This window comes from Penicillium bovifimosum, assembly GCF_028826915.1.
Source record: "Penicillium bovifimosum strain IBT 22155 chromosome Unknown utg000006l_segment0_segment0, whole genome shotgun sequence".
Lineage (NCBI taxonomy): Eukaryota > Fungi > Ascomycota > Eurotiomycetes > Eurotiales > Aspergillaceae > Penicillium > Penicillium bovifimosum.
In genome coordinates this window covers 3,048,335-3,073,700 of record NW_026622715.1, presented here as the reverse complement: position 1 = coordinate 3,073,700, position 25,366 = coordinate 3,048,335, and the positions used below count along the sequence as shown (strand labels likewise).

Below are 25,366 nucleotides of genomic sequence, written 5' to 3'. Positions count from 1 at the left end.
AACAGACGGTGTCTTCACTTGACACTTACGCAACCGTGAAATCGGTACAAGACATATCAGAATCATCATCCGCAGGATAGAAGGCGAAATTTGAGACGGTGTTGTACATCAATGCCATCTATGACGGGTCAGCTAGCTCCAACAACAGAACACCCGGCCATTGTGCCCGGCAGGTATCGAGGAACTCACATCTCCAACTGCGGTCGATTCGAGTGTACGGCGATCTTGCCCATGTACGTCAAGGTGGATATTGACACCAAATCTTAGGAAGGTGCCGACGGCCAGCTTGCCGCCGTCGCCGTCACTGTACCAGACCTTGTTGTTGTTGTTGTTGTTGACAAAGATCTCATTCGGTGCAAATTTGCCAGACTCGGGTTTTCCGCTCTCTGGAAAGTCAATTGGCCAGTATGCAGTAACATTGGAGAAGTCCTGGATCACTCGCGTCTCGAGATGGCCGATGAAGCTTGTGGCACTGTTGCTGAAGGACGTACTGTTGGATCCGTTGAAAGAGGCGAGCTCATAGCTGACGTCAAGGTAGGGCTGAAAGACACGAAACTGTTTTTACCAGCCCTGATGGTCATTCCTTTCAGATCGAAGGATCGTGTCGCGCCGTGAATTGGATTACCCATATCTGCCCTGGAGAAATCGACCTCACTGAAGCCGTCAATGTCATATGTCAGATCACTCTGACCGCCGGCCGTGATAAAACCGTTGGCCTGTGAGACATAGAGCTCGTCTTAGTACTCAGCAACCATCGAGAAGCCAATGTACATTTTAGCATCAATTTTACCAACGACATAGGCTGCAAAGGCTTCGCCCCAATCTTCTCCCTCCACTTCACAATCTCTGGCAGTCTGATACCAAACCAGCTCGCTGATGTTCCGCTTGATAGGGATGGCATTGGTGCTATCGTATTCAAAGTCTGCGTGTGAGCGTGAGGACGTATAGCTCCTCTTCCAGTCCTTGGGGCTGGACGACCAGAACCTTTTGACTCTGGATCGTGCTTCCATCACGCCGTCGTCATCCTCGACTCCGGGCGAGTCCACTGTTTTGTCCCAGTAACCTTTGACGTTCGAGTAATCTAAGCGGATACTCGTTCTGTTGGTCGTATCACGCCGACTCAAGCCCATATTGTAGTCAAATTTGAAGTCGTAGACCTGGGATGTAGGGTTCCGCTTCTTGATCTCGGCGGACACAGCCTGGTCTAGAGCAAACAATCAGCGATGATTTTGAATATCTCCCAATGGTGAAAAACTCACTCTGGGAAGGCTGCAAAGAAACAGCTCGGGCGAATGTGTCAGGAGCGCACTGGAGCTTGCGTGTTAGAAGGGTCATATCACAGCGGCTAAGGACAAAATACTTACATTGTCGGGCATCTCCACGATGGTGCCCTCGACGCCTCGCTCCATCACTTGGAAGCACCCATTCAGATCATCACTGAGGCAAACGACTCGAGCTGTATGAATGTGGTCTTTGGGAGCATCCGCAACATCTGAAGGGCAGTCGAGGAAGTGAAAAGGCTCTGGCTCGTTGTCTCGCCTTCGCAGTCTCGAGACGGCATGGGACTCGCCAGCAACAAGAAGGAAACCAAAGCCACCTCCATTGGGACTCATAGAGTCACCACCTCCAAAGGTCGAAATGCCGTAAACGGGTTTCGTGGAATTTAGTGGACGAATGTCCGAGGGGAATATGTGGGCATAATCGACAAGATCAAATGCAGATCCGGAACTTCCCAGAGCATCTGAATCAGACACAGCTCGCAAGGCGCTGAGACGGTTATCATCAAGATCAATCGCCCAGATCATCAGACCGGAAAGACCCATTTTGTTGGCATAGTCGATTTTCATCTTGAACGTAGTCTCGTCGTCAAAAGAAACCCAGCTATTGTCATCGTATACCATATACCTGACAGCAGCCTCTTTGTCAAGATAGGCAGTGCCCCCAGTATCCTTACAGATCTGCGAGATTTCCCTATATGAGAGAATTCCCTCAGTATCAGTGCAGGGACCTTTTGCACCAGCACCACTGAATTCACATCCGGGCTTCCAGCACGAAGCATCACGAAGCTTAAAGGTCCGGCCATAGAATCCTAAGCCAAGGACAATATCAGAAGGATCGATATCCACTCGCCAGAACAGATCAAGTGCTTCATCAATACCAGTCAAGTTGGTGTGAGCGAGGACTCGACTGCCGATTGGATTATCTCTATCCCATTCACCGTGAAGGTCATATGCCATCAGATTAATCCAGTCAACATTATCAGCCATCGCCTTCAGATCAAAGTGGCGAAGATACCAGTAGGATGTTGGAGATGTGAAGGTGACAAGATAGTCACGGCCGCTGTCTTTGATTGCATCTTTGAGCTCCTTGAGAAGCTTGGCATAGTTGGCTCCATCATCGGCAGAGCCACCACGGTCATCGGCCCCAGGATACTCCCAGTCAAAGTCAACACCATCGTGGTCCCAAATCCACGCACTATTCCCAAAAGGGCTCTGATCCGCGGATTCACCCGCCGGAACGTGCGGATTCTCCACTATCTCCACTATCTCCACTATGTGTCTCAGCCTTAAGCTCGGACATTCGATGAATATCAATTTCCGATCAGTGGGACATTTTCATCTGAGACATTTTGATTCTCTATTTTGGAGACCTCTTATGACAACCGCGAGACGCATCTTGAAACCTGGGAAAACATTGACAACATGAAAGGCCTGGCATACTTCGCAGTCATTGCCTCGGTGCAGGCTTCAAAATTTGCGCACCAGTCCCTCCATCGTGGGGCTACCAGTAGTCCGAGCTGTAACACCTACACAGTGAAGGATGGAGATACTTGTGCAAAAATTGGCAAGTCGAGTGGAGCCACATGGGCGCAGTTGCTCTCATGGAACTCCGATATCAACCGCGAGTGCTCGTATGTGATCTCAGGGACATCATGATTGATGATAGAATGCAGCTCAACGCATGATTTTCTAGGAACCTCGGTGACTTCTCTGGTAAGGATATTTGCATCAGCAATCCTGCGGGAGACTATGCAATTACTGTCCCTAGTTCCACAACCTCAAGCAGTGCAACCGGCTCGCAGAACATTATCACCACTACTGCGTAAGTACTCCTGCAAGAACAGAAAGACGATTAGCACTCTCTCATGCTTATGAAAAACAATCAGCTCTATCCCCTCGCCAACAGTTTCCGGAACCAACAGCAAGTGCGCTCGATACTATAGAATCGGAACGGGCGAGACATGCGACGCTGTGGTAAAGAAGTCGGGTATCTCTATGTCTGACTTGTCAGTCTTTTTCATCGCTAGAAAAAATGAAGTTGGTAACTAATGATTGTACAGCCTGTTCCTGAATCCAGAGATCAACGAGAAATGTACAAACCTCCAATTGGGTGCGTACTACTGTGTGCAGGCCATTGGATACATTACAACGTACCCTGGCTATGGAGGGACCTCAGATGACTATACCAAAGTTTCCATGACCGCCGTTCCTTCATCCGTTCCGAGACCAGATTATCCCGGAGCCTTGCCGAACAATTCCTATCCCGCCATTCCCGTTGCCAACGGTACCAGGAAGGACTGTTACGAGTTAGTGCATTTTCTTATCTCTCGGGGCACTAACTAGCTAATGTTTGGATAGCTACATGTGGCTGAGCAACACCACAGATGACGCGCTCGCGGATTGCTGGACCATGGCGATGACCAACGGTGTCTCTGCAGAAGTATGTTCTTTTTTCCCCTGGTTGGGTACGTCTTTCTCTCTTTCAATACAAGCTGACCCATCTAAGGACTTTGTTATGTGGAACCCTTCGCTCGAAGAGGAGCCGCGTAGTAGTTCGTCCATCGTTTCAACAGCCAGTACGAGCTCGAGTGTTACTTCAGACTCGTACTACTATCCTTGCACGCTCCGAGCCAGCTCGTCTTACTGTGTGCTGCTTTCTAAGCCTAAGAAGACCAAGGCAAACGGGTCGCCAACTACTTCATCAATTGCTGCGTCGTCTACTCAAAGTCCGAAGCCTACATCTAGTGAGTTTCTAAATATCAGCCTTGGATAATAACCAGGTTCATATATGCTAACCATATTGTCAGGTACCTAAGTGGCCCCCGGACAATGCGCTGGATAGAAGGGGCAAGATAATTGGAGGTACCAGTGTAGATGAATCAGACATACCTATCTGTCTCATTTTCTGTCCCTGTGGGCAGCTTTCCTACTTTATGTATCTACTAGCCAGAATTTCTTTGCTTCTCCATTCCATTCAACCATTCAATCTACGTAGTATATACTCCCGTCATTGTAAAAAGACTTAGTGGGCTGACAATGGACCCTTACGCACATGTTCAAATCAGTATTCATTGGAGTCATAATCTTCCTTACAAATATCCATTTTTATCAAAGCATCGGTCGGTCATGTGAATGTTCAAAATCGGGGTCCAATGCATCTCTCAGCACACCAACTCCAAGGCGGACGTCAAGGGGATAACGCTGCTCAAAGGGATTTCCTCCTTCACCGTAGATGAAATCCTCTACCTCCTTTTCAACCCATATACCGTGTCCAAGTCTAGGGCTCCCCGCCGTGATTGGCACGCCGACGGTAATTTTTGGTCTTGAGCCCGCATCCCAGTCTCCCCCACAGCGTGCCCTCCGATACCATTCGCCGGATCTCTTCCAGCATACTATACCAGGTTTCACCGCGAGAGAGGAAGTGCAGCATACTAAGCTCAATGGAGCGGACGGATTTCGGTAGCGTCTTGAGGAAAGAGACGCAATCATGCTGTGGGAGAACAAAGCCGGAGAGTTCGAAATGGCGCAAATTGGACCATTGTTCCACAGGCACCATGCCCTGTAATGGGAGCACAGGATATTCGTCGTCATGGTAGAGATCTTCATCAAATGTTGTATGCAGCCTGAACTCTTCCATGTCTTTTGCTTCGCCGACTGCCCGGCGCAAACGCCCATTAAGCAGAGATCGCCAGCATGCTTCGAGGTCTTCATCCCGTTTACCACCGACAAGCAAGGCAAGGTCCAGACGACGGAAGCCTGGCTTCTTAAGCACGGTAGCGAAATGGTCGTACTCTTCGCAGGGCTCATCGAAGATTGTGCAGTTGATTCCCGTGGGGATAGAGTTGGAAGTCATCACCAGCTCAGAGACAGAGTTGGGTTCGTTGGCGAGGACGCGCATTGCCGTGCAGAACCCGCGGTACCGATCTCTAAGTTCTGGGTATTGATTCCATGAATATGCAGTAGCGGGCTCCCCAATGGCTCTAGGGTACAGCCAACCACGAGGAATGGGGTAGTTAAAACCTTTCGGGAAAGCACGAATCATAGGGGTCGGGTAAAGCGGGGTGATGAGGTTGCCGTGGGTTCCAGGTGTGATGGTAACTCTCTTGAGGGCAGGAAACTGCTTAACGCCGAACGCAAACGCTTCCAAATCACTCTGACTGGCAAGAACTTCCTTCTGTTGACGCAGCAACTGCTGATAATATTGCCAGTGCTCCCTTAGCGAAGGGTGAGCGAGAACCTGTTCTCTGCGCGCGATAAGGTCGGGCCTGTCCACATCACGACGTTTCCGGCGTTTTAGAACGTAAAGGGTTTCTTCACAATCCTTTTTGAACCATTTAGGACACCCATCTCCCTCTTCATACTCATGGCGCTCAATGATCTCCTCTCTGTATTCCTGGTAGTATCCCGCAGCCCATTCTCTGTTGTTATCGGGTCCATCCTCGTCCGAGAGCAATTCATGTCCCTCATTAGTTTGATCTGTTCGTGCTGGACCTCGATGCAAGCGCGCCTCATCCCAGATAATCTCGTTGACCTGATGGCGGAACTTGTCGTGTGAAGCAATGTTGCGGAAGACGTCTATGTTGAGGGGGTTGGCGGATAAGAAAACCCGATTGAGTCGAAGAGACACTGTATTGTTGAATTGCTTGCATGTCAGACGCAAAGATTTTATGTCGGCATTGCGTAGATGTGAGCCAATGCAGCTCCAGAGCTCCAGGGGGAGCGCGGGGGGGCTGGTATCAGCCATAATGTGATATTGTAGAGTTGAACCCGGGACTTCCAGGGTGATAAAGTGCGTTTTATTGCTGAGCGTTACCGAAGCACCCAAATCATATGTTACGGCATGTGGGCCTGACACCACCTGCCTAACGTACTAACCTAGTAAGTCCAGGCGTTAACCAAAAAGACCACTATGACAACTAACAGGTAGTTGTCATGTCAGGTTTCCAATTCATAACCACAGTACAGGATCTTAACATCATAACTAAGGGGATACCGGGTCACGTGATCTAGATATACATACTGACTGTGTAGCACCCGGCATAATAACTCCCCACCGCCTGTGCGGTGTGGTGTGTGCTGTCATCACCTGTGTAAGTACAAGTTACGAACCCAAACTTTACGAACCCCCCCACCTCCTTCTGCCTCACCCTACGGGCCTACTCCACCACCGCTTGACCCTCCTACCGTCTACGTGAGTCCTACGACCCACGGGAGTACTTGTGCGGTCATTGGCGAGAAGTCGTGCATCATTGACACCTGCTGAACACTGATTACCCCAGTTAAACTGATAAGAAAATGGTTCTATGTAGATCGAGTCAAGGAAACTCATCCTGTGACGGTGGAAAGCCAGGGGAAGAGAAAGATGATGATATTGTCTATCGATGAAGCTGGCTAACTACCGACCGGGGGCACGTGACCATGACTAAGCCTCCGGTGGGTGACACATCCAACCGTCTTCGCCCTGGTAGTAGATCACAGCCCGTTTAGGGGATCGCCAGACTGGTAAGCGACGTACTATTCCGAATGTGATTTCGAGGGGCATAGGCTGAAATGTGAAAATGGTAGGTCAATTGAAATTTGAATAACTAGCCCCTTTGTCTTTGTAAATTGTGGGGCTTTTTACTTGGATAGGATCGTGACCGCGAGACCGAACAGTCAGCCTAGTTGACTGCGCCAGTTTTCTTTTTATGGGGCGATCTAAATAAGAAGGCTGCATGTGATTGATGGGGATAGTGTGTCGAATTTTACTGTGTAACTACACAGTACGTGTAACGTGGTTCCTGGCATCCCATCAAAACTTCAACTTTTCTACCTTTTTTGAACGCCAATTAAACAACCAGAATACCATAAATTTCACTAGACTATGCTTTGGCGCATCTATTAAAAGAATGTCCTTTCTAATTAGTAGTAGTGATTACACCCAGAACAGGTGATTTGCCGACGTTTTGTCTGCTTCTATTCCCCCCTGTAAGTTGTAACAGCTTAACAGGCCAGGTCACGTGTGCACACGTGCCCCTACGACCGACCCTACTTGTACCGTGTTCCTGTTCGCACTTTCATGCTCACTCCAAGATTTTGATAGATTAGTAGCACCTGGCTTAGTGAAATTGTATCAAGATTCGCTCCAGCCCTTCACACCCCACCCCCGGCGAACGCTTGATTTCGTCCCGCATCAAGAATTCAAGATACGCTCATGAATTAGCTTGAACCAGCATATTGTAATTTGTAAAACTATTGAAAATCATGTTTTGCAGGCGAAGAGATCTTATCAGTAGCTGAACTTAGACCAGAATTGAGCCTAGATTTTGCCTTTAAGTTTTCTAGCTACCCGGTCGTCTGAGGTAAATCGGTAGAAATATTGCTACCTGATGTTGAACCTTGTGAAAGTGGTCGATCCGGTAGAGGCGGAGATTGAAGGCGAGTGTTCAGCTTTGATAGCACGCAATCGGGGTCTGATGGTACTAAAACACTGGAACAGAAACTGCGAAGGCACTTTGAACGATAGACTTGACCCTGACCGCCAGTACGACTGGACCCCGCACGTAGACCGCAATATCGACCTTGATATTCCCCTGACTACTGGAAGGACGCCAAAGTAGCTGATCCCGCGTCCCTCGAAGCCCGTTCTGACGCCTCCCCCCACAGCCCCCAGTACTCTCCGGCTTGACCAGCGTCAGCCTTCAGGTGTTCGAGGCGGATCTCAGGGATGTGTTCGGGTAATGATGACATGGCAGGCTTACATCAACTTATCACCTTCCACTTGTCTTCATCCTTCTGTTTGCCTTTCACCTTTGATAATATAGTTTAAGTGGTATACTCTTCTTGTTTGAGACGTTCTTGGCATCATTGTAACAGGCCTGAGGTCGCAGACAGCCCGGACAGTGAGCGCTCAGTGAGCGCTCAGTGCGCGGCCATTGGACATCAGCACTGATTCATCACGTGATGGCTCTGGGCAGCTCATGGAGACTTCAGTGACCCGGAGTCCGGACCGAAATCTACTCAGTGACCCTGACTCTGAGCGCCCTCATAAAAGCGGCGGCAGCTTAGATAGGAAAGCCCCACCCGGCAGAGGAAATCCTCTACATAGAGTGACCGATGTAGCGAACCCCAGATTTGACTATTGCCAATAGCGTTGTCGGTTCTTTGTGACATCCCTGTAAGGCTTGTGACACAACCTTGTCAAGCTTCTTGCCTAGCAAGGAGAAAAGGCATTGTTGTAACCAACGAACATCAATGCTGCTGTGACCACCAAGTCACAGTGCATACGGGCGGCTACGCCGCTGTATAAGCGCCAGGGGCCAAAATGCCGTTTCTAACTAATCTTGATGCCTTAATGCCTGACTTTGGCCTGATTTGGCCTAGGAGCCTGAAATTTTGGCCAGGCCCCCTGACCGCCTTTTACACCGCACTGTACAATGTAATGTAAACTGTAATCATATGCTTGTACAATTGAAGCTTTTTGTCCCATACAAATGCATGCATCTCCAGTTTCGAAGGTGGTTTACTCTCCATGTGTGAGACTGAAGCCTTTTTGTCCCATACAAATGCATACATCTCCAATTCGAAGGTGGTTTACTCGTCATGTGTGAAAATGAAGCCTTTTTGTCCCATACAAATGCATGTATCTCCGTTTTTGAAGGTGGTTTACCAGCGCTCTCTCTCCGGCACGGAATAATGCACAGGTAAACCTCGATGCTTTAATAGCTAATGAAACCTTTACAAGCTAATCCCTTACAGTATTTTATTTTAATTCCAACCATAGGTTAATTCTATATTCACCCAGACAAACCGACCATGCATCTTCCCGTAACTAGAGATGTATGCGTTTGTATGGGACAAAAAGGCTTCATTTCGCACATGGAGAGTAAACCACCTTTGAACTTGGAGATGTATGCGTTTGTATGGGATAAAAAGGCTTCATTTTTATGGCTGGACAGCGAGCTAGCAAAAGTATGGTACCTCGCTTATTAAGTCAAGTGTAATCGTAATTCAGACAGCCCTATTTTTCTGCCTGTCGTAATTCAGGCTCCTAGGCCAAAACCTCAGGCTCCGAGGCAAAATCAGGCCAAAGTCAGGCCAAAGTCAGGCATTAAGGCATCAAGATTAGTTAGAAACGGCATTTTGGCCCCTGGCGCTTATACAGCGGCGTAGGCGGCTACTTCCATGAGGGGAACCCGGTACAATCTAGCTGTTCGCGGGGCATCAAAAGCTCAGTTTGACTTGATCACAGCGTTCCCATAATCGAACATGGCATGGTTTATCCATGCAACGATGCGACGGTCGTCCAGGGACTATATTAGCATGGGCGAATCGGCAGGGGGCCGCGATATATGCCTCTCTTCGGGGCTTTTCGGGGCTTGCGACCTGAAATCATTCCAACCCAGATATATGGACAGCATACTTTGTATACAGCGCACACAAATATGCGGTGAGGACGTAGCTCTGCTCGAATAGAAGATTCATGCTGGCCAGCTGGCTGGTGCATCGCATGATCACACTGGGACAGTTATCTGAAATGCCGATCGACGGGATCGTTTTAGATTAACCTTTTCGCGGCGATGAAAGCGTTGTGGAAAAGGGGTTGAACCGTTGAAGGCTGCGGCTCTTTTAGCCCCGCGCAATCGACGTTATGGCCCAGCTTGGATCTGCCTGAGACGGACCGGGCTGACAGCCTGACACCAATAAACTGCTGTGCCAGAGCCCGTCTGATGCGCTCGGTCCTACCGTTCTTTCGCTTCTTTTTGGTATCAGATTCAGGTTCCACATTAGCTTGGGCGATCAAGTCAACAGGGATTTGTATGGAACAGATTTAGAAATGGAGATCGCCCGGTGCTTGTTTCAATGGGGAAGGAGCCATGACTCGCGCCATTGGCTAGTTACCTAGACAGAGTGGGGCTCACGAGTCTCGGAATGTATTGTCAAAACGGGATACTGAACCATTTCAACGTAACTACTGCGTATATCAGTATTGAAGCACTGCATCGTCTGTCTTTCAGTCTTTGTCCCCAGAGAAAGATCGGCGGCATTACCATTGCACTATAGCCTATAGGCATCCTACTAAGTAAGCCGCAGAAAAAATATCAAGGGAAGCAAACCATAGGTTGTATTGTAAGTGTTCTCTTGCTACAGTAATAGACTTGATAGTTCTCATTAGCACATGCGAACCTTGACTCAAGTGGCAAGGAAAATCGAAGCACAGGCTTTCCTACCTAGGAAGTACAGATCTATCAGCCTAGAAGTGGCGAACTACGGCATTTCATCACTGCACCACCGGGATTATCATTATGGCGGGAGGACTTTTCCACGTTTCAATCATATATCACGGATATCAAACGCACGGGCTAGGTAGTGCGGCCCAAACGGCAGTCAGCGTTTGCATCTACTTTGACACGATACCTCGTAAGACACCGTCAGAAATATTGGAGCATAGGTACCACTCACACAAGCATTCACAAATCTATGATGACTTCAATGTCGACAAAATCGTCATTCCAAGTCGGGCCAAGCAGCACGCGAGCGATATAGCTGTCATCACTTGGATCCATCTCACTATCATCTGCATCAGCCTCCAAGTCAGCTCGTCGGCGAATGTGCTGCGCATCTCCCAGGCGCAAAGGCCTCCCATCCGGGCCCACATAATCCTCGTCATCGAAAGCAGCATCTGGAAGGGCGCAGAATTCCAGAACCATCCGTGCCAAAGCCTCTGCAACTATAAGGTCATTGCTGCGGCCAGCCTTGAGCAGGCTAATTTGCGGAGGCAAGAAGCTCTGGAGAATATCAGAGAGATGTCTAAGGCGAGTGTTATCCCTGGTCTGCGTGCGGATGCGGGATAGATGGGATAGTGCTTGCAGCCTGCCAATCACCCGCTCGTGCTTTTCTGGGTTATACCGGAGGCAGACGATCTGTCGCCTGAGGGCTCTGAGCACTCGCTCGTATAGGGTTCTATCACTGGGCTGCGGCATGTTCTTTATACCTATGGCCTTGGCCGATTCCCAGAGTGCCAGGATATGTGGTGGTAGTTGTCTGCCAGGGAGTGGTAAATGCTCAGGTGCGGGCCACGGTTCATGAGGAGCCCCTGGTGTCGACAACAGCTTCATGGCGGAGGCAAGGGCTATTTATCTGTTGCGTCTTCATTTTTACTCATGGTTGGTCCCAAGACAAAGATAATTGTGAAGGACAAAGGAAGAGAAACAATGTCATTGTTAGTGGCCCGCGTCTTTCTAGAAATGACAGGCCTGTCTTATTGCGAAATTCATCAACCCGAAAGACTCATTGTCGTGAGTCTTGCAGCTTTGGAAAGATGAAGATTGGCCAGTTGGTAGAATTAGGAGGAGTAGCATATGGACTTTGAACGCCAAGCCAGAATTTGCTCATTCTAGTCGATGAGGCCGATAAGCTCAATGATTTAAGCCTAGAGGTACATAGTGTCTGATAAATGAACATGCTTCGGGAGAAGATATCGTGACTTCAATATCGTGCAGCAAACGAATGAGATGGCTATCCGCCGCGAAAATTATGTCTCATCAGATGCTGCGACAGAATTATTCACTCTTCGTGTCGCAAGGTTCAGTGACGGCCTCAAGAAAGGGGATGGAAGCACAGGTCCAGCTGGCAATGTGCTCAGTCATGCCGAGGAGTGATTTGGGTAGATACCATGTTTGCAGGAATGATTGAGATGTCGGAAAAACCAATTCAAAGTCTCATTCAGAAAGCTTTATCTGCCCGCAAAGAACGACGTCTTCCCCGAATGGATACCATTTGACATTCTTTAACCTCGCTGCAGAGATGGCATTTCCACCGTCATCGAACCGCCTGTCAGGTGTAACGACCACACCACCTTCGCCTAGCCACGTTGGAGCAATTGTCACAATGACACTATTCAACAACGACATGTATGCTGGGCTTAGCAGAGACTTGATGACCTGGCCACCTCCCTCTATCATGATGCTCTTGAGACCCTTCGATTTCAGAATGACGAGCAAGTCTTGCCAGTCAACCCGATGTCCACCAGTATGCGTTCTGAGCATATTGACTGTGATGAATTTCCCGCCGTACTTTTCCAACAGTGCCTGTCTTTCCGGGTCTACATTCTCAGTTGCGATGATGATCCAGGGGGCGCGGCCACGTCCCTCTCTGCAAAGTTGGAACAACTTGCTATCTTCCGAGAATTCCCAGCGGGCTGTCGGATCAATGATCACTGGTCTGGGCTGGCCGTCTAAGCCGGGTTTTCCATACCCCCCGACTCCTGCGATGCGACAATTGAGACCCGGATCATCCGCTGCTGCTGTACCAACGCCGACGAGAATGCCATCGTGACGAGAACGTAGGTAATGAGTCATCGCCTTAGACTGCGGCCCCGAGATCACTGTGCGTGCGCCAGGCGATAAAGCCAAAGAAGAGTCAAGTGAAGTAGCGAATGTGAGTGTTGTGAAGGGGAGATCAAGACTGGGTCCAGAGCCATCCTGGGGTGGTAGATGGGGCTCTAAGAACCCTCTGTCTGACTCTGGGAAATATAGTTCATCCCTAGCTGGTTCACTCATGTTGACCTTTGTAGTGTTGAGATGGATCGATTCTTGTATCCGTGTGTTGTTGAATAGAGACCTCAAAACCCGAAGCTTGGCGGTGGGATGAAGTTGATATCGATGCCCCAGGCTTCATAGGCGCCAAGCCCACTATGTAACTAAACTCAATTGGGCCAATGCAAGATGCCGCGCCTGCCGCGCCTATCAACACCCGTGCAATTGCGGGGCTTTTACTAGTACTGTGTAGAGTGTAGACTGTAGGTGTCGAGAATAGTGGGTCATGGTCATGTATATACACTATTCTAGATAGGCCTTAGCGCATGGTGAGGTGATCCCCACTCGGTAAGCGAGACACACAGTGTCTCGTTCCCGAGTGCTCGCCTCCAAGCTCGCCAATCAACACAATATTCATTTCCATTGGATTGGTTCCCCTTGGCTTCTCTAGATTACATCTATGCACGTTTCTGCTGTGGCTCACACTTTCATAGTTATGAGCCCGGTGTCACGTTGTTGAATCAGAGATAAAATTTTTCTTCTTCCAACGAACCAACTCCCCTTACATTCACGAAAACTCAATTGGTCCTTGAGGGTAATCCGGATAGCCCCTCAACCAATCTACTGCAGAAGGTCCAATTGGATAGACTCACAGTAGAGTGTATGCGAAAAAATATGCAGCCACGTTGGCTGTACGAACTGCACGAATGATATTGGCTCTGGAGCGAGTCCAAATCGAATGCTGCAGCCAGAGCCAATATCATTCGTGCAGTTCGTACAGCCAACGTGGCTGCATATTTTCCCAATGTCCACGTGTCTTCACGCTTCGATGGCCGAAGCCGTTGGATTGATTATTGAGACGAATTTCACCACGAATAACGTATATGCGAATCTAAATCAACGAAGCTTTGGGCCCTTACAACGTCGTCGACAACGGAATATGCAACAATAAAAAAATACCTAACATTAGAGGTAGCGACTTTGCGATCCTTCACCAAAATTGAGCATCACAGCCCCGTGGGACAGAGTGGGCCATAGTCCGCTCCGTCCAGACGCCGCTCGTACCAAGACGGGCTCCCCACACACATTGGGCAATAAAACACGCCCGTCGGGTCGTACTTTTGCTTAATGAGCACTAACCGCCCATAATTCGTGCCAAAGAAGTCAGTCGCCCATAGGGGGTCATTGCAATTGGCCTACCTTTACAGTCAGAAGAATGGTTCAGTCGCGCCAAAGGGAAGACGTCCATACCTCGTTCATGTAGCTCCCAAGGAAGGGGTTGAGTGATCTCATAGCCCCTCCCTTGACATAAGTAACATCATTCTTTATCGCCTGTGCATCGGCGTCATCAGTCCAGGCCCTGCTCACTATGTTGACGATATAGGTAGATCTCCAGGCGGGATTGACCCCAGAGTACTTATCCAATCCATCTGTGAGGACTTTTCCACCACCAACAAGCTCGACGGTGTTTGATGCACACTCTTCGGGACTGCCTGCCATGATACCAATGATATTGCGAAGCGCGGTGCGATTAGCTGTCAAGGCACTTTTGCCAAACATTTGTGATGTCATGGCTGAGTTCGGGGGGCCAACTGGCTGTGATACACCAGACATAGCTTGGTAGTATGCTCCATAGGTTGGAAATTCATACCAGGCCACAGATATGTCAAGAGAAGAGCCATTGTACTTTTGCAGTGTCTCAAAGAGCGCATCGAATGCCTCCTTCGACTCGGCAATGCACTTGCCCATGGCCGCAACAATGTGTATATAAACGGCCGCCCGCTTCGCGGAAGCGGCTGTAGTGTTGCCGATCGACCAAGAGCCATAACCAGAAAATCCTGCATCCATGATGTCGGGATATTGCTGGTATACATCAGTAATTGCGTCTAACAGTACTTCCGAATCATCGCTGCGCGGGGTTATTGTAAGGGACTGCGCCACGACAGGTTTGCTGGGGTACGCCTTGACGGTCATCGACGTGACCACGCCATAACTTCCGCCCCCTCCGCCTCGAATCGCAAAGTAAAGATCTGGGAACTGACAAGCATTGGCTGTGACAATGTTGCCATTCGCCAATACAACCTGGGCCTCTAGCACTTGATCCGCAGCAAGGCCGTAGTCATGACTCGCCGGTGAATGACCCCCGCCCTGTGTGTAACCGCCAATACAGCCAACGGTCTTCGCAGAATGTTAGCACTTTGTTTTTTTATGGATGAATTCTCTCACGGACCGGGTCTCCCCCACCAACAACGGTTATCTTGCGTTTAAAGGCGACATCGTACACATCCTTCCAAACGTAGCCTCCGGCGATGGTCATTGCAGAGCCAGTCCATTCGTTGCTCGCACAAGGATCCGAAGGAGTATATCTTTCCTGGAAAGAGATCCCCTTTTGAATGTACTTGATCCAAATTTGCAAAGATCCATAACCTTCAGATCTGCAAGCGGGTGGCGGGTCAGAATAATGCGTTCGCTGAATAGTCTATCGGGCGTACTTACTTGCCCAAAATATCATGCCCGGTGTTTCTGATAACAAGACGAACATTATTTTCCCGAGCAAACTTCACACCAATTGCTACCTCCTCAGGCTCTGTGGCATTAATTGTATACACCGGTGCTGGTCCCAATGTACAGCTGCGATTCGATGGAGAGCCGGCGGTGATTGGAAGGCAGTATCCTTCTGCACGATGATAGTATCCCACAGGCGACAGTTGGTGAAATGTCGAATTTGACCATTGCGAAGAAACATCTCCGCATTTTTCATTGTCTTGGTAGATTCCAGGGTAACAAGAGATAGCAAGTGGAACATTGCGAATTAGCTTCCCAGATACTGTCGCGTTGAGTACATCCCATGTCCTTGGTGAGGGCCAACAGGGGTCTCCTGGAGTCTAGAAAGTAATTCAGCCATTCAGTCGCTGTACTTGAACGTTTGAAGCAGGCGTTCTTCCAGTTGGGTTTTGGATGGTCGACTTACGCATTTGCATGATGAAGTCTGAAGACCCGCATACCCGAGGCCAGGGAGCTGCAACAGCAACAGAAGCTTCAGGCGCATTTTTGGTGGGGTCTGCTTGGAAGGCACAGTTGATGATTGAACTCCAGAGATATTTGGGACTGGCCGCCTGGCGTGTATCTCCTCTTTTCAGAGAATTCAGGGGGCGTTTTCCTGCACGCGGCACACCGCATAGGGCAAGCTCAGTCTGCACAGCAAACGCAGTCCCTGACACCCTTCGTTGGCCCCACCCATGCTTCCTGTCTGATTGACAAACCACGGTTTAACCTCACAGTTATCTTGAAAGGCGCCTTCGTTAGACCGGGGAGGTCTATGCTCGAAAGGTTGTTGTCTAACCTGGAGCAGAAGGCCAGTCGAAGATGGAAGAAGGAGCAGATAGCTCAGGCAACTATTCTAAGTATGTTTACATAAAAAACTGTTTTAAAACAATTGTCCTCGAGGGCTGTGTAATTGGGACCCCATTGATTGCTACTCTTTACCCGATCCCGGACTCCTTCAGTGGGTACACAGTTAATTCACCAGTTGACGCAACTCTCACCAGTTGACGCTATCCGTCGGTCAACCTCCTGGTCGACTGGGCTATGTCTGATCATCTAGTCACACAAGCGAATTCCTTTGAACTGATACTTGCATTCTTCCGACTGTGAGTTCTATAAGCTCCAAAACACGCTTGCTGCACGCCATACCAGCCACAATATTACCCCTTGCTACCCTGTTGCCGTGTTCACATACAAATGCAAGCCGGGGCCCGCGGAGCTCTGGGATCCATCCCGTTTGCAAGTTTCCCTTCGTCCTCAATATCATACATCCATAGGAAGGAAAATATCAAATGCGACTAAAGACTCTGTCGGCTTCCTTTCTTCAAATCGGGACTGCATACATTAGCGTTCTCATTGATTTTGTTGGTCACCACCCCGGGGCTGAGCCTGCACAGAAGAAAAGCCTCAGTACCCAAATGTGACCGGACCCAAATTTCTACTATCTCGCAATGACATCGCATGACAACTTGATGTTTCACCATTTATGAAGGGCTTACTACGAAACTCGCAAATACATATATTGCCATGATCAAGCTGCGTTGCCCTCCTTCTAATCTCGCCTGACGGGGTCCCCCGGTCTTGTCCACTCCGCAGAATCAATTGAACGAACAAATTCTGTCAAGCTGTTACTCAGGAGTCAGGCCTTCTGTACACAGAAACCCGAGGGACACCAACCCCACTTTGAATCACCCCCAAGACCTCTTCATGGTGAAGCAAACTTGAACTGCTATATCGCAGCGGCTCGTCCATCTTCCACTCACTGGAGTGGGGATACCCATACAGTGCTCCAGCTGCAGTCTCAATATATTCTGCGACTATGGCGGACCTTCCGCCTCCTCAGGGACTGGTAACTCAGCTTTCGGTAAATGGTCTCATCGCCATAACCTGGGTGGGAGCGGGACTGGGCATCCTCTTTACGACTGCACGCATCGCCATTCGAATAATATACATAAAACGACTACTAGCCGATGACTACTTTATGCTGCTCGCCTTATTCTTCTTGATATCGAACGCGGTTCTGCAAACACTACAAGCACCCCATCTCTATTATTTGGTTCTCAACACGACAGGGCCGGATATTGTTCACCACGGACTTCGCTACACTTACTACGAGTTTACAATAATTGGACTCTTTTGGTCCGTGCTATGGAGTGTAAAGGCCTCCTTCTTGGCACTCTTCTGGATGATATCCCACGGGCTACCACGATACAGGCGGGCGTGGTGGGCTACTGTGATATTCACTGCTTTGGCATATATTGGATGTTGGATTGCATCGGTCTATACGTGCCATCCACCATCCAATTACTTCAAATTTGGTATGATGGGTTTCGTTTTCCTCGAGTTCAAGATCTTGTTTCCTAATATTTTGCAGGCAAATGCACCAAGCCATCTGACCAAACAGGATCTATAATTTCCATCTCGTATAGCACTGCAGTAGATATCCTCACTGACCTATTGAGTATGACGAATATTCCGTCCTGTCTAGCAGAGCTCAGCTAACGCCCGACAAGTCATGTCTCTACCCTTACGCATCATCTGGCAAGCAAAGATCAACATGCAGCAGAAAATCGGTCTGGCCATACTGTTCTGTCTCGGATTCGTGGTAGTCGCAGCGGCGATCGTCCGCGCAATTGAGATCACCGGAAAAGCATATTCAGACCAAGCTGCCCTCGCAGTATGGAGCGTCGTTGAATCATCAATCTGTGTGTTGGGTAGTAGAACTCCTATTTACGGAACATTAATAACAACCAATACAGCGATTATCGTCGGATGTCTGCCTCCATTCCGAGCCATCATATCCAAGTCAAATGCAATCCAATCACCCTATGGCTCCTCGGGTGCCAAGCCCAGTTCCAATGATCGTAATGCGTCGGTACGCGGGAATCACCGTTCCTCCATAATCAGCTGGAGTGAACCCCCCTTGCCGCTGCAAGACCGGGAGCAGCAGCAAAATTTAGGTCATGGGATGGGTACACGGGATGTGTACATAAGTGGTGGGCGTAAGGCCGGAGTATCAGATAACTCGCAGTCTGGAGTGTCGGCGGAAGAACTCCGAGGAGATATAAGAATGGTACAAGAATTTGTGAGTGCATTACCAACAAGAGCATATCCGAGGAGATAGGTGCATCGGGGGCTAATTGCAAGTTCCCTCGCTTAGAGTGTAGTATCATCGTGATGCTGACTCATTGACTCATGGAGCTGGGCTTGTGGTTTCACACCTTGCATGGTGTCTTGCGTACATCGGTGCTGTGTCTCACAATAATGGCGAAATGAGAATACATCAATCATGAAAGATCATATGGATTTCTGGTTTTACTGGTTTTAACATATGTACCCAACAAGGTACATCGCTTAAATATCGGAAGTTATTACCAGATTTCGGTCAGGCCTTTCAAGTTAGAGTCGGCCTACTCCGCATGACGGCAGATGATGCCAATCCCGGTGATGCTGGTATCAGTTGGACACACCGATTCGCTCTATCTATCCGCTAGTACACCTCGGTGAAGATGAAAGGTCGAGCGTTGAATGATTGGTACCACAGCACTACTACAGTCGTGCTGGCCTTCGACATGTCTCGTCAATGGAAATGATGGTCTCCCATGGTGATGGCAGATGGAGCTGCCCGACCGTTGACTGCTCAGGCATCTTCTGGTATCTCAACAGACGGTGGACTCGTGGAGGTTTAGGTTCATCAGATCAATGCTTGAAGAAGGTTGACATCAAACTCCACAATTCTTCTCCCTCCATGTTTGTCAAACATGTAGTCATGTCACCTGTAACCAGTCCTAAGCCTTGTTTGTAGATAGTTTCCTCTTCCTTCTTCTTTCCCTCTTGCAGCGGACTAATCTCAAGGTTACACTGTTTGTCTCTTCACTCTCTTACTTAGAGATTATTCTCGATACCATGAGCATGCAACTTTTAACCTTTCCGGAATCGGTGGAAGTACCGGGTGAAATAATGCCAAGCTTTTCAGATCTACGGCGCCACTGTATTAGCCCCACACGGAGACCGCAACACCGCAACAGACCGCTTGAGCAAACAACAGGGACAGCTTGTGGGACAAGTCGGGGTTGGTATCACCGTATTGCATACAAAATTCGCATGTATCAGGTGCCTCTTGAACATGTCAGAAATTTAGGGTATCTATTATCTCCATGTACCACAGTACCAGCTGAAGAACTACGAGGTTATCATGAGAGGCATAGAATCAGAAGGTAACGTCAATGATTTTGGTCATTATTGGTGGGCGGCTCGACAGTCAACACAAATAAAATAACTCCATCCTTCTCGGAAGCTACCGAACATCTCACCGAGGACACAAGGGGCATGAAAAGAAACAGGGGCATGAAAAGAGAGTAGAGACACCTAGAGCCACATACCGGACAGAATTCCCCTTCGTCCGGGGCAGGTCAGGAGAGAGTCTGGGGAGGATGTTGGGCGGGGGCCCCTGTTACAGCCCAAGCTGCCACCACGGCAAAATGCCAGCAGAGGCTAGAGCCATGAAAGAATGTCAGGATCGTAGGGCTCCACCTGGTATCGACGAGTTTGCATTGTGCTCCACTTTGTCGGATCACCTTTCCTCCCGAGGTCAGGGCATCGCTTTTGCTTTGAACAACCGAATGTGGAGCACTTCGAGCTCTTGGATATAAACCCCGCAGAGTCGAAATCCAGGTGAGTCACCCTCCATGACGGGAGGGGAGCAAGTCGCGAACCTTCTGAAGGCCTCGTCGAACAATCCAACCTTCTCGCGGGTCTTTCCGAACAATCGCAGCAGCGACTAGTCCCCAAGCCTCGTCCTCGGAAAGGCCATCGGCGGCGCGGTGAGCTCGGCCAATGGCTTTGGGCCATTTCGGAGTCATTTCGATGCCTACCAGGGGTTAGTGATGATGATGGTTGAACTGGGATCGAGGAAGATTAAAATACAAACCGTTGAGATAGGAGCCATGTAGGTCTCCCATGGGATGTTCCAATTCCCTGGGAGAGCTATTTCGCAAAGTCGGGGAATCGATGAGGTCGACGGTTATGAAGTCGACGACGAGAAGTCGACGATGATAAAGTCGATGATGGAGTCGACGATGATGAGTCGACGATGAACGAGGTCGACGATGAAGAAATGAACTCGACGACGTCGCGAGGTGAAGATGAGGAAGGAGATGAGAGATGTGACAAGCAAAAGGGAAGACGACAAGCACGACGACAATCAAGAGCAATATATACCTGGCCGTAGACCTCGTGACTTGCTCAGTCACGATATCAACGATATTAGTTGCCTTGTTTACTTCTCTCACATATAGGCAGCTGCAACCACGCTCTGTGCTTATTGCCATAACTGTCCCAACACGCTGAGTCCATCACAAGCATTCTGCTACAGTTATCGACATACTTCCTCGCGTATATTGTGCTCAACAGGCTACATCAACCAGACCTATTCAAACATCAATACCACATGTGGCAACCTTGATTGTGAATAATCTTACTAGCCATCCTAGGTACGAGCCTCCCATGCAAGGTATAGATATGCCGCATTAATTTGGTGGCTCAATGGATGTCAGGCCATGCTTAGCCTACACTGAGATGTAGATAATTTGAATATCAGATGAACCAGAAGTAAAAGTAAGAGAGCTGTTGGTGATGTGGTGAACCCAGCAGATCTTGCAGCTTCGATGGCAATACCTACATGGCTATTGATTTGAACATGTCGTATCTTGTGTCTGTAGAATGAACACAGGTCCCTTGTGTATCTAAAGCTCATTGACATAATTTTGGTATGTTTGACTGGACAGATATGTACACAGCCTTGCATAGCATTGACAAAGCAATCCATGCACCTCTGCTTTCAACCAACCTCAAAGCTTCGCCTTCCCATTCTTCTCAAACTCCTGCACCGCCAAGGATCAGCGCTTCCAAGGCTCCAACCTTCCAACCTTGGACGGAATGTATACTTGCCGAACCGCAAAGTGAAAACTTAATTTCAACCTCCTCTTTAGTTAAAAACCCCTTGAAGTCATGAATTTAGTGTAAGGGTACTGGGACATGACATAAAGTCATGAATCTCGAGGTCCTTTTGCCGGGGGATTATGCCTTATCTCAGCTGGCAAGCCATCTATCCTCCAATCATCAGCCACAACCTCGTGCCAACCCCGCGAACACTCCGTATGCTACACAATATGGACCAAAGGAAGCAAGATCCTTGGCAGCTTATGAAGACAGCTCGTGTTCTGGCAAGGAGAGCTCGTTATCTTCCGTCGATGTTCATTGTGGAGTTTCCATCATCATGACCAAGAGACAAGTAAGCTTGTTTTCTCTCGCTCTCGCGACCCTCTTGTGGCCCATATCTGCTTTGTCGGATATAAACTGTTACAACCCCGACGGCTCCGAGGCCAACGATGACGTCCCTTGCACCTCCGACGCAACAACATTTTGTTGCAACAGAGCCGACATCTGTATGTCCAACGGTCTATGCTATCTACAAGGAAAGCGAGGATTTGTACTCTCACGCGCAAGCTGTACCGACCGAAGCTGGGACTCTTGCGGCTCATGGACCTATTGCAGTGAGCAATATCATTCAAGTTCAAGTGGTAATTCCGACACAGTCCATTGACTGACCGAAATTGCCTATAGTGCCGTATAACGAGAATGCGGGATTTCCTATCGTCGCCGCCCAGTACAATGGAAGCAAAACGGTGCATTGCTGTGGCACGGCCTCGTGGAAGAACGGGAGCGTCAGCTGCGGGAATTTCAAATCAGTCAGTGTTCCAACCGGTACTGCCATTCCAGGCGTGGCTGGACTTGCAGTGAAAGGTGCTCAAGGTTCGAAGTCTTCAGAGACAACTGATTGTGGTTACAATGTCTCCCGCGAAGCTGCTATAGGTGCCGGGATTGGGGTTCCACTTGCAATAATGACCCTTGCTGCCATTACGTGGGCCATGCGGGAACGTCGAGCTCGATTCAGAGCTCTATCAACGGTATCTCCAGCGCCAATGGCGAAGCCCCCTCCACTGAAACAATTTGTTCAACAAGTCATTCCGCATCGTCCCGTTGAGTTAGGTGCTTCGGATATATCTGAATTGTGCGCCGGAGAGAACAACTACAAGCGGGTGTCGAAGCACGAGCGCCGATATTCATGTGCTGTCTGAGATGCAGATGATCCAATTGCTCTTACATTTTCTCTTCCACTCGGATCATCCAAGAAACCCTGGGTCTATTGTAATATGCGAGAGTGCACCAAAGACCTGTTGAGGTCTACTTGTTTTGGTTAATGAATGCCTACCAGTGAGAACTGAATCTTAGTGCCATGTAGTTACTAGCAGTTGTCAACATGTGCTATCATTTCGAAAGATTCAGGGCTTAACTCCTAAGTGTGTCCCATCGACTGATCATAGATGCTCCTTCGCGATCAGTAAGGTGGTAGTTACCCGTGGCAACCCATGCCTAGAATTGTGACTCGCCATCATAGAACTGGCTAGGGGTAACAACTCGAGCTTGCTAGCATGAAGTCGCGAATAATGGAAGACTTGAATCCACGGAAGACGACCGATTACTCCGGCAGATCGTAGGGCCAAATATCTCGCAGGTCTTTTTCATCCCTGATAGGCTCATCATCATCCGGATCACCATTTGTCAGTACGGCTTCCAAATATTCCTTGAACGTTGCTTTATTTCCTGCTTTTGCCGTTTCCCAGTCGTCTAGAGGAACCCATCCATCAGATGCAGTGTTAAGTAAGCTTAACAAATCACGCTTCAGGTTCTGAGCTGCCTCAAAACGGATGTACTCCTTTCGGTGCAGAGACATCTCTCCTGGGGTCGGTAAGGCAAATGGACACGAACCATGCAATCCGAGGGCTTCCCAGTCTTGAGCGGTTTCAATGAGCTCATCCCGAAAGGCAACGGCGCCGTCTACCCACGTTCTGTAGCAGTACTGAAAGGGTCGAAACAAACCTTCATCCATTGACCTAGGGAGTGCGAGCTTTGGAGTGAGAAACCGGGTACAGGCTTCGTAGGCTTTTGTGCATAGCTCGCTGTTATCTGTTCCTTCGGCACTTGCGGAGGAAGGTGAACCGGTTGCGAAGTCGGGGACCTCATCTGCATACCAAAATGCGGGTTCTATGCTGGTCGACTGCCAATCGATGATACCAGTTATGACCGAAGGATCATCATGCGAAACAAATATGTTCCTTTTGTGTAGGTCGGGATGAAACAAGACAGGCACAGCTGCACCATGGACCCTAGTATCTGCAGACATTTTATTTAGCACCGCACGACCACATTCCAGAAGAGTTAAATGTTCCTGAACCGAGCCTTGATAGATTGATCGATTAGGGAGCTGAGAGTCCTTCGGTGGGATCCTCGAAAGACCGGCATCGACAAGGCCATCAGCATATGCACCGATCGTCGACCCTGTATTCCGAGACTTAGTCCTGGTTCCAGGAATGGAGGTTATAGCAAACTCACATGGACCTTGATTGGGAGCTGTATGGTGGTAGTACCTGGGGTCGCCACGAGCCCAATACCTTGTTCCACAGTGGGGCCCGAGGCAGAAGTCGCCGTCTAGCGGTAGCCTAGAGGAAGAGTCCAATGGTGTGGTGGATAAATATATGCTTCCATAGGCCGAAAAGTTGAGATCAACCATCTCTCTGAGCTTTTTGTAAATGGCGGCTATGCACCGGACTTTCTGATCGCCCGCCATGTAGGGCCATTTCTGGTGTAGCGAAATGCCAGCCGCATATTCCATGATGATGTATTCGCTCCCAACAATATTCGCCGTGTCGTCGCACCAATCAAGTATTTTAGGGATCGGAATGCTGGTGTTTCTTTGTACTGCGTGACACAGATAATTAGCGCAAGCGCGGGTCCCTCACAGGTTGTTTCACGCACAGTATTGGATAGTTGCTACTTCAGAAGCAGTGGCTAGTTTTGCTGGGCCAGCTGATGTGAAGGGTAGCCGCGCCACGACGCGTGAACTATCGTCCATGGTGAAGATGAACACCCTGTTGAAGCCACCCTCCTTCTTCTCACAGCTTTTGATGTGTTTGATCCCATGGGAAACGTCAGTTACCCTCCGACAGAGCTCGTCAAAGTTAAAGTCAATCTGGCGTAGCTGGCGTTGATGTTTGTCGTCCCGAAGCCATCGACCGCTTGTGTATGAGTGAGGGTCAAGCCCTGTATTTATATTATTATCAATATCAATCACTTGAGAAAGGCCAAGCCTACCATAAGTATTTTTTTGGTCCATTGAAAGCGCCGAGAAGGGCTGTGCGTTATTGCGCTTGGAACGGGAGTGGGATGTGGTATCGTGGATGAGAGAAGGCCGAATATGATGAGTTGGGTGAAGATACAATACTGTATTGGGATGAACGAAGGGGAGAAAGAGATAGGGGGGAGAGTGCAGGCAAACTATCATATATGTGATGCCTCAAGCACCCAGGCATCCAACACGATCTAACAACATCTAGCAGGCAACACAGACTTGGTCATAATCAAACCGGTAAACTGAAAATTCCCTGGACAGCTATAAAGGGAAAGCGCAACCTGCACGAGGGCCGAGGCAGTTCGGCGAGCTCGCATGCCGACCCATTCAATCCGGTACTTGGCCCAAATTTCCAACCGTCAGTTAATCTCTTCGTGGTCTCTGAACGGCCACCCCTTCTTCAAAAGATCAATATCCTCCTGGTCATCCTCACAGTAATCAGCCCCTGTAGCACTGACTAACCGCCCCGGCCGGTTAGACGAAGTGTAAGCGCATGCAGCAGCATGCTGGCAGAGATCATCAAAAGGAATTTCGGGCAAGTTTCATTATTATAGATCTGAAGCCAGTTGGCAGTTGTCCATCTTTTCACCAATCATCATTTAGATAGGATCTTTTGCGGCGTAGAAAAGCGCGCTTCACCCTTTCCAGATCTGATGCATGTTTTTGAAGTTCGCATTGGCGCCAAGCCGCCAAGGTGTAGCAGGACTGGAACGGGTGAACGGATTATCCGCCTCGCCGCAGCCGCCAAGCGCGATCTACGACAGCGCATCCAGGAA

The 25,366-nt window shown here is 49.1% G+C and overlaps 10 protein-coding genes across 10 annotated transcripts; 3 read left to right on the top strand and 7 right to left on the bottom strand.

The window, feature by feature from the left end:
* Positions 1-25: 25 nt before the first annotated feature.
* On the bottom strand, positions 26-2,580 carry N7515_008807 (uncharacterized protein; the record flags this gene model as incomplete). Its single annotated transcript, XM_056669551.1, is given in 6 exon segments — positions 26-118; positions 190-540; positions 552-716; positions 795-1,199; positions 1,365-2,475; positions 2,510-2,580. The coding sequence occupies 6 exon segments, from the start codon at positions 2,578-2,580 to the stop codon at positions 26-28; spliced, it is 2,196 nt and encodes a 731-aa protein (XP_056519381.1).
* A 122-nt stretch (positions 2,581-2,702) lies between these two features.
* N7515_008806 (LysM peptidoglycan-binding domain-containing protein) lies at positions 2,703-4,023 on the top strand (the record flags this gene model as incomplete). The annotated part of the gene is made up of 6 exons (XM_056669550.1): positions 2,703-2,911; positions 2,974-3,102; positions 3,167-3,286; positions 3,341-3,586; positions 3,639-3,720; positions 3,787-4,023. Coding segments are annotated over 6 exons (1,023 nt in total), but the record flags the coding sequence as incomplete, so codon positions are not given.
* A 534-nt stretch (positions 4,024-4,557) lies between these two features.
* On the bottom strand, positions 4,558-6,024 carry N7515_008805 (F-box protein; the record flags this gene model as incomplete). Its single annotated transcript, XM_056669549.1, has 1 exon — positions 4,558-6,024. One exon carries the CDS (start codon positions 6,022-6,024, stop codon positions 4,558-4,560), a length of 1,467 nt encoding a protein of 488 aa, XP_056519379.1.
* A 4,705-nt stretch (positions 6,025-10,729) lies between these two features.
* N7515_008804 (uncharacterized protein) lies at positions 10,730-11,242 on the bottom strand (the record flags this gene model as incomplete). The annotated part of the gene is made up of 1 exon (XM_056669548.1): positions 10,730-11,242. One exon carries the CDS (start codon positions 11,240-11,242, stop codon positions 10,730-10,732), a length of 513 nt encoding a protein of 170 aa, XP_056519378.1.
* A 738-nt stretch (positions 11,243-11,980) lies between these two features.
* On the bottom strand, positions 11,981-12,820 carry N7515_008803 (RibD family protein; the record flags this gene model as incomplete). Its single annotated transcript, XM_056669547.1, has 1 exon — positions 11,981-12,820. The coding sequence occupies one exon, from the start codon at positions 12,818-12,820 to the stop codon at positions 11,981-11,983; it is 840 nt and encodes a 279-aa protein (XP_056519377.1).
* Positions 12,821-14,017: 1,197 nt separating this feature from the next.
* On the bottom strand, positions 14,018-15,771 carry N7515_008802 (uncharacterized protein; the record flags this gene model as incomplete). The annotated part of the gene is made up of 4 exons (XM_056669546.1): positions 14,018-14,974; positions 15,027-15,231; positions 15,293-15,383; positions 15,768-15,771. The coding sequence occupies 4 exons, from the start codon at positions 15,769-15,771 to the stop codon at positions 14,018-14,020; spliced, it is 1,257 nt and encodes a 418-aa protein (XP_056519376.1).
* Positions 15,772-17,855: 2,084 nt separating this feature from the next.
* Positions 17,856-18,300, top strand: N7515_008801 (uncharacterized protein; the record flags this gene model as incomplete). Its single annotated transcript, XM_056669545.1, has 3 exons — positions 17,856-18,045; positions 18,100-18,215; positions 18,277-18,300. 3 exons carry the CDS (start codon positions 17,856-17,858, stop codon positions 18,298-18,300), a joined length of 330 nt encoding a protein of 109 aa, XP_056519375.1.
* Positions 18,301-20,019: 1,719 nt separating this feature from the next.
* On the bottom strand, positions 20,020-20,301 carry N7515_008800 (uncharacterized protein; the record flags this gene model as incomplete). Its single annotated transcript, XM_056669544.1, has 2 exons — positions 20,020-20,210; positions 20,271-20,301. The coding sequence occupies 2 exons, from the start codon at positions 20,299-20,301 to the stop codon at positions 20,020-20,022; spliced, it is 222 nt and encodes a 73-aa protein (XP_056519374.1).
* A 1,316-nt stretch (positions 20,302-21,617) lies between these two features.
* On the top strand, positions 21,618-22,479 carry N7515_008799 (uncharacterized protein; the record flags this gene model as incomplete). The annotated part of the gene is made up of 2 exons (XM_056669543.1): positions 21,618-21,786; positions 21,965-22,479. 2 exons carry the CDS (start codon positions 21,618-21,620, stop codon positions 22,477-22,479), a joined length of 684 nt encoding a protein of 227 aa, XP_056519373.1.
* A 401-nt stretch (positions 22,480-22,880) lies between these two features.
* Positions 22,881-24,575, bottom strand: N7515_008798 (aminoglycoside phosphotransferase family protein; the record flags this gene model as incomplete). The annotated part of the gene is made up of 5 exons (XM_056669542.1): positions 22,881-23,239; positions 23,282-23,740; positions 23,795-24,160; positions 24,218-24,502; positions 24,554-24,575. The coding sequence occupies 5 exons, from the start codon at positions 24,573-24,575 to the stop codon at positions 22,881-22,883; spliced, it is 1,491 nt and encodes a 496-aa protein (XP_056519372.1).
* Between the last annotated feature and the right edge of the window lie 791 nt (positions 24,576-25,366).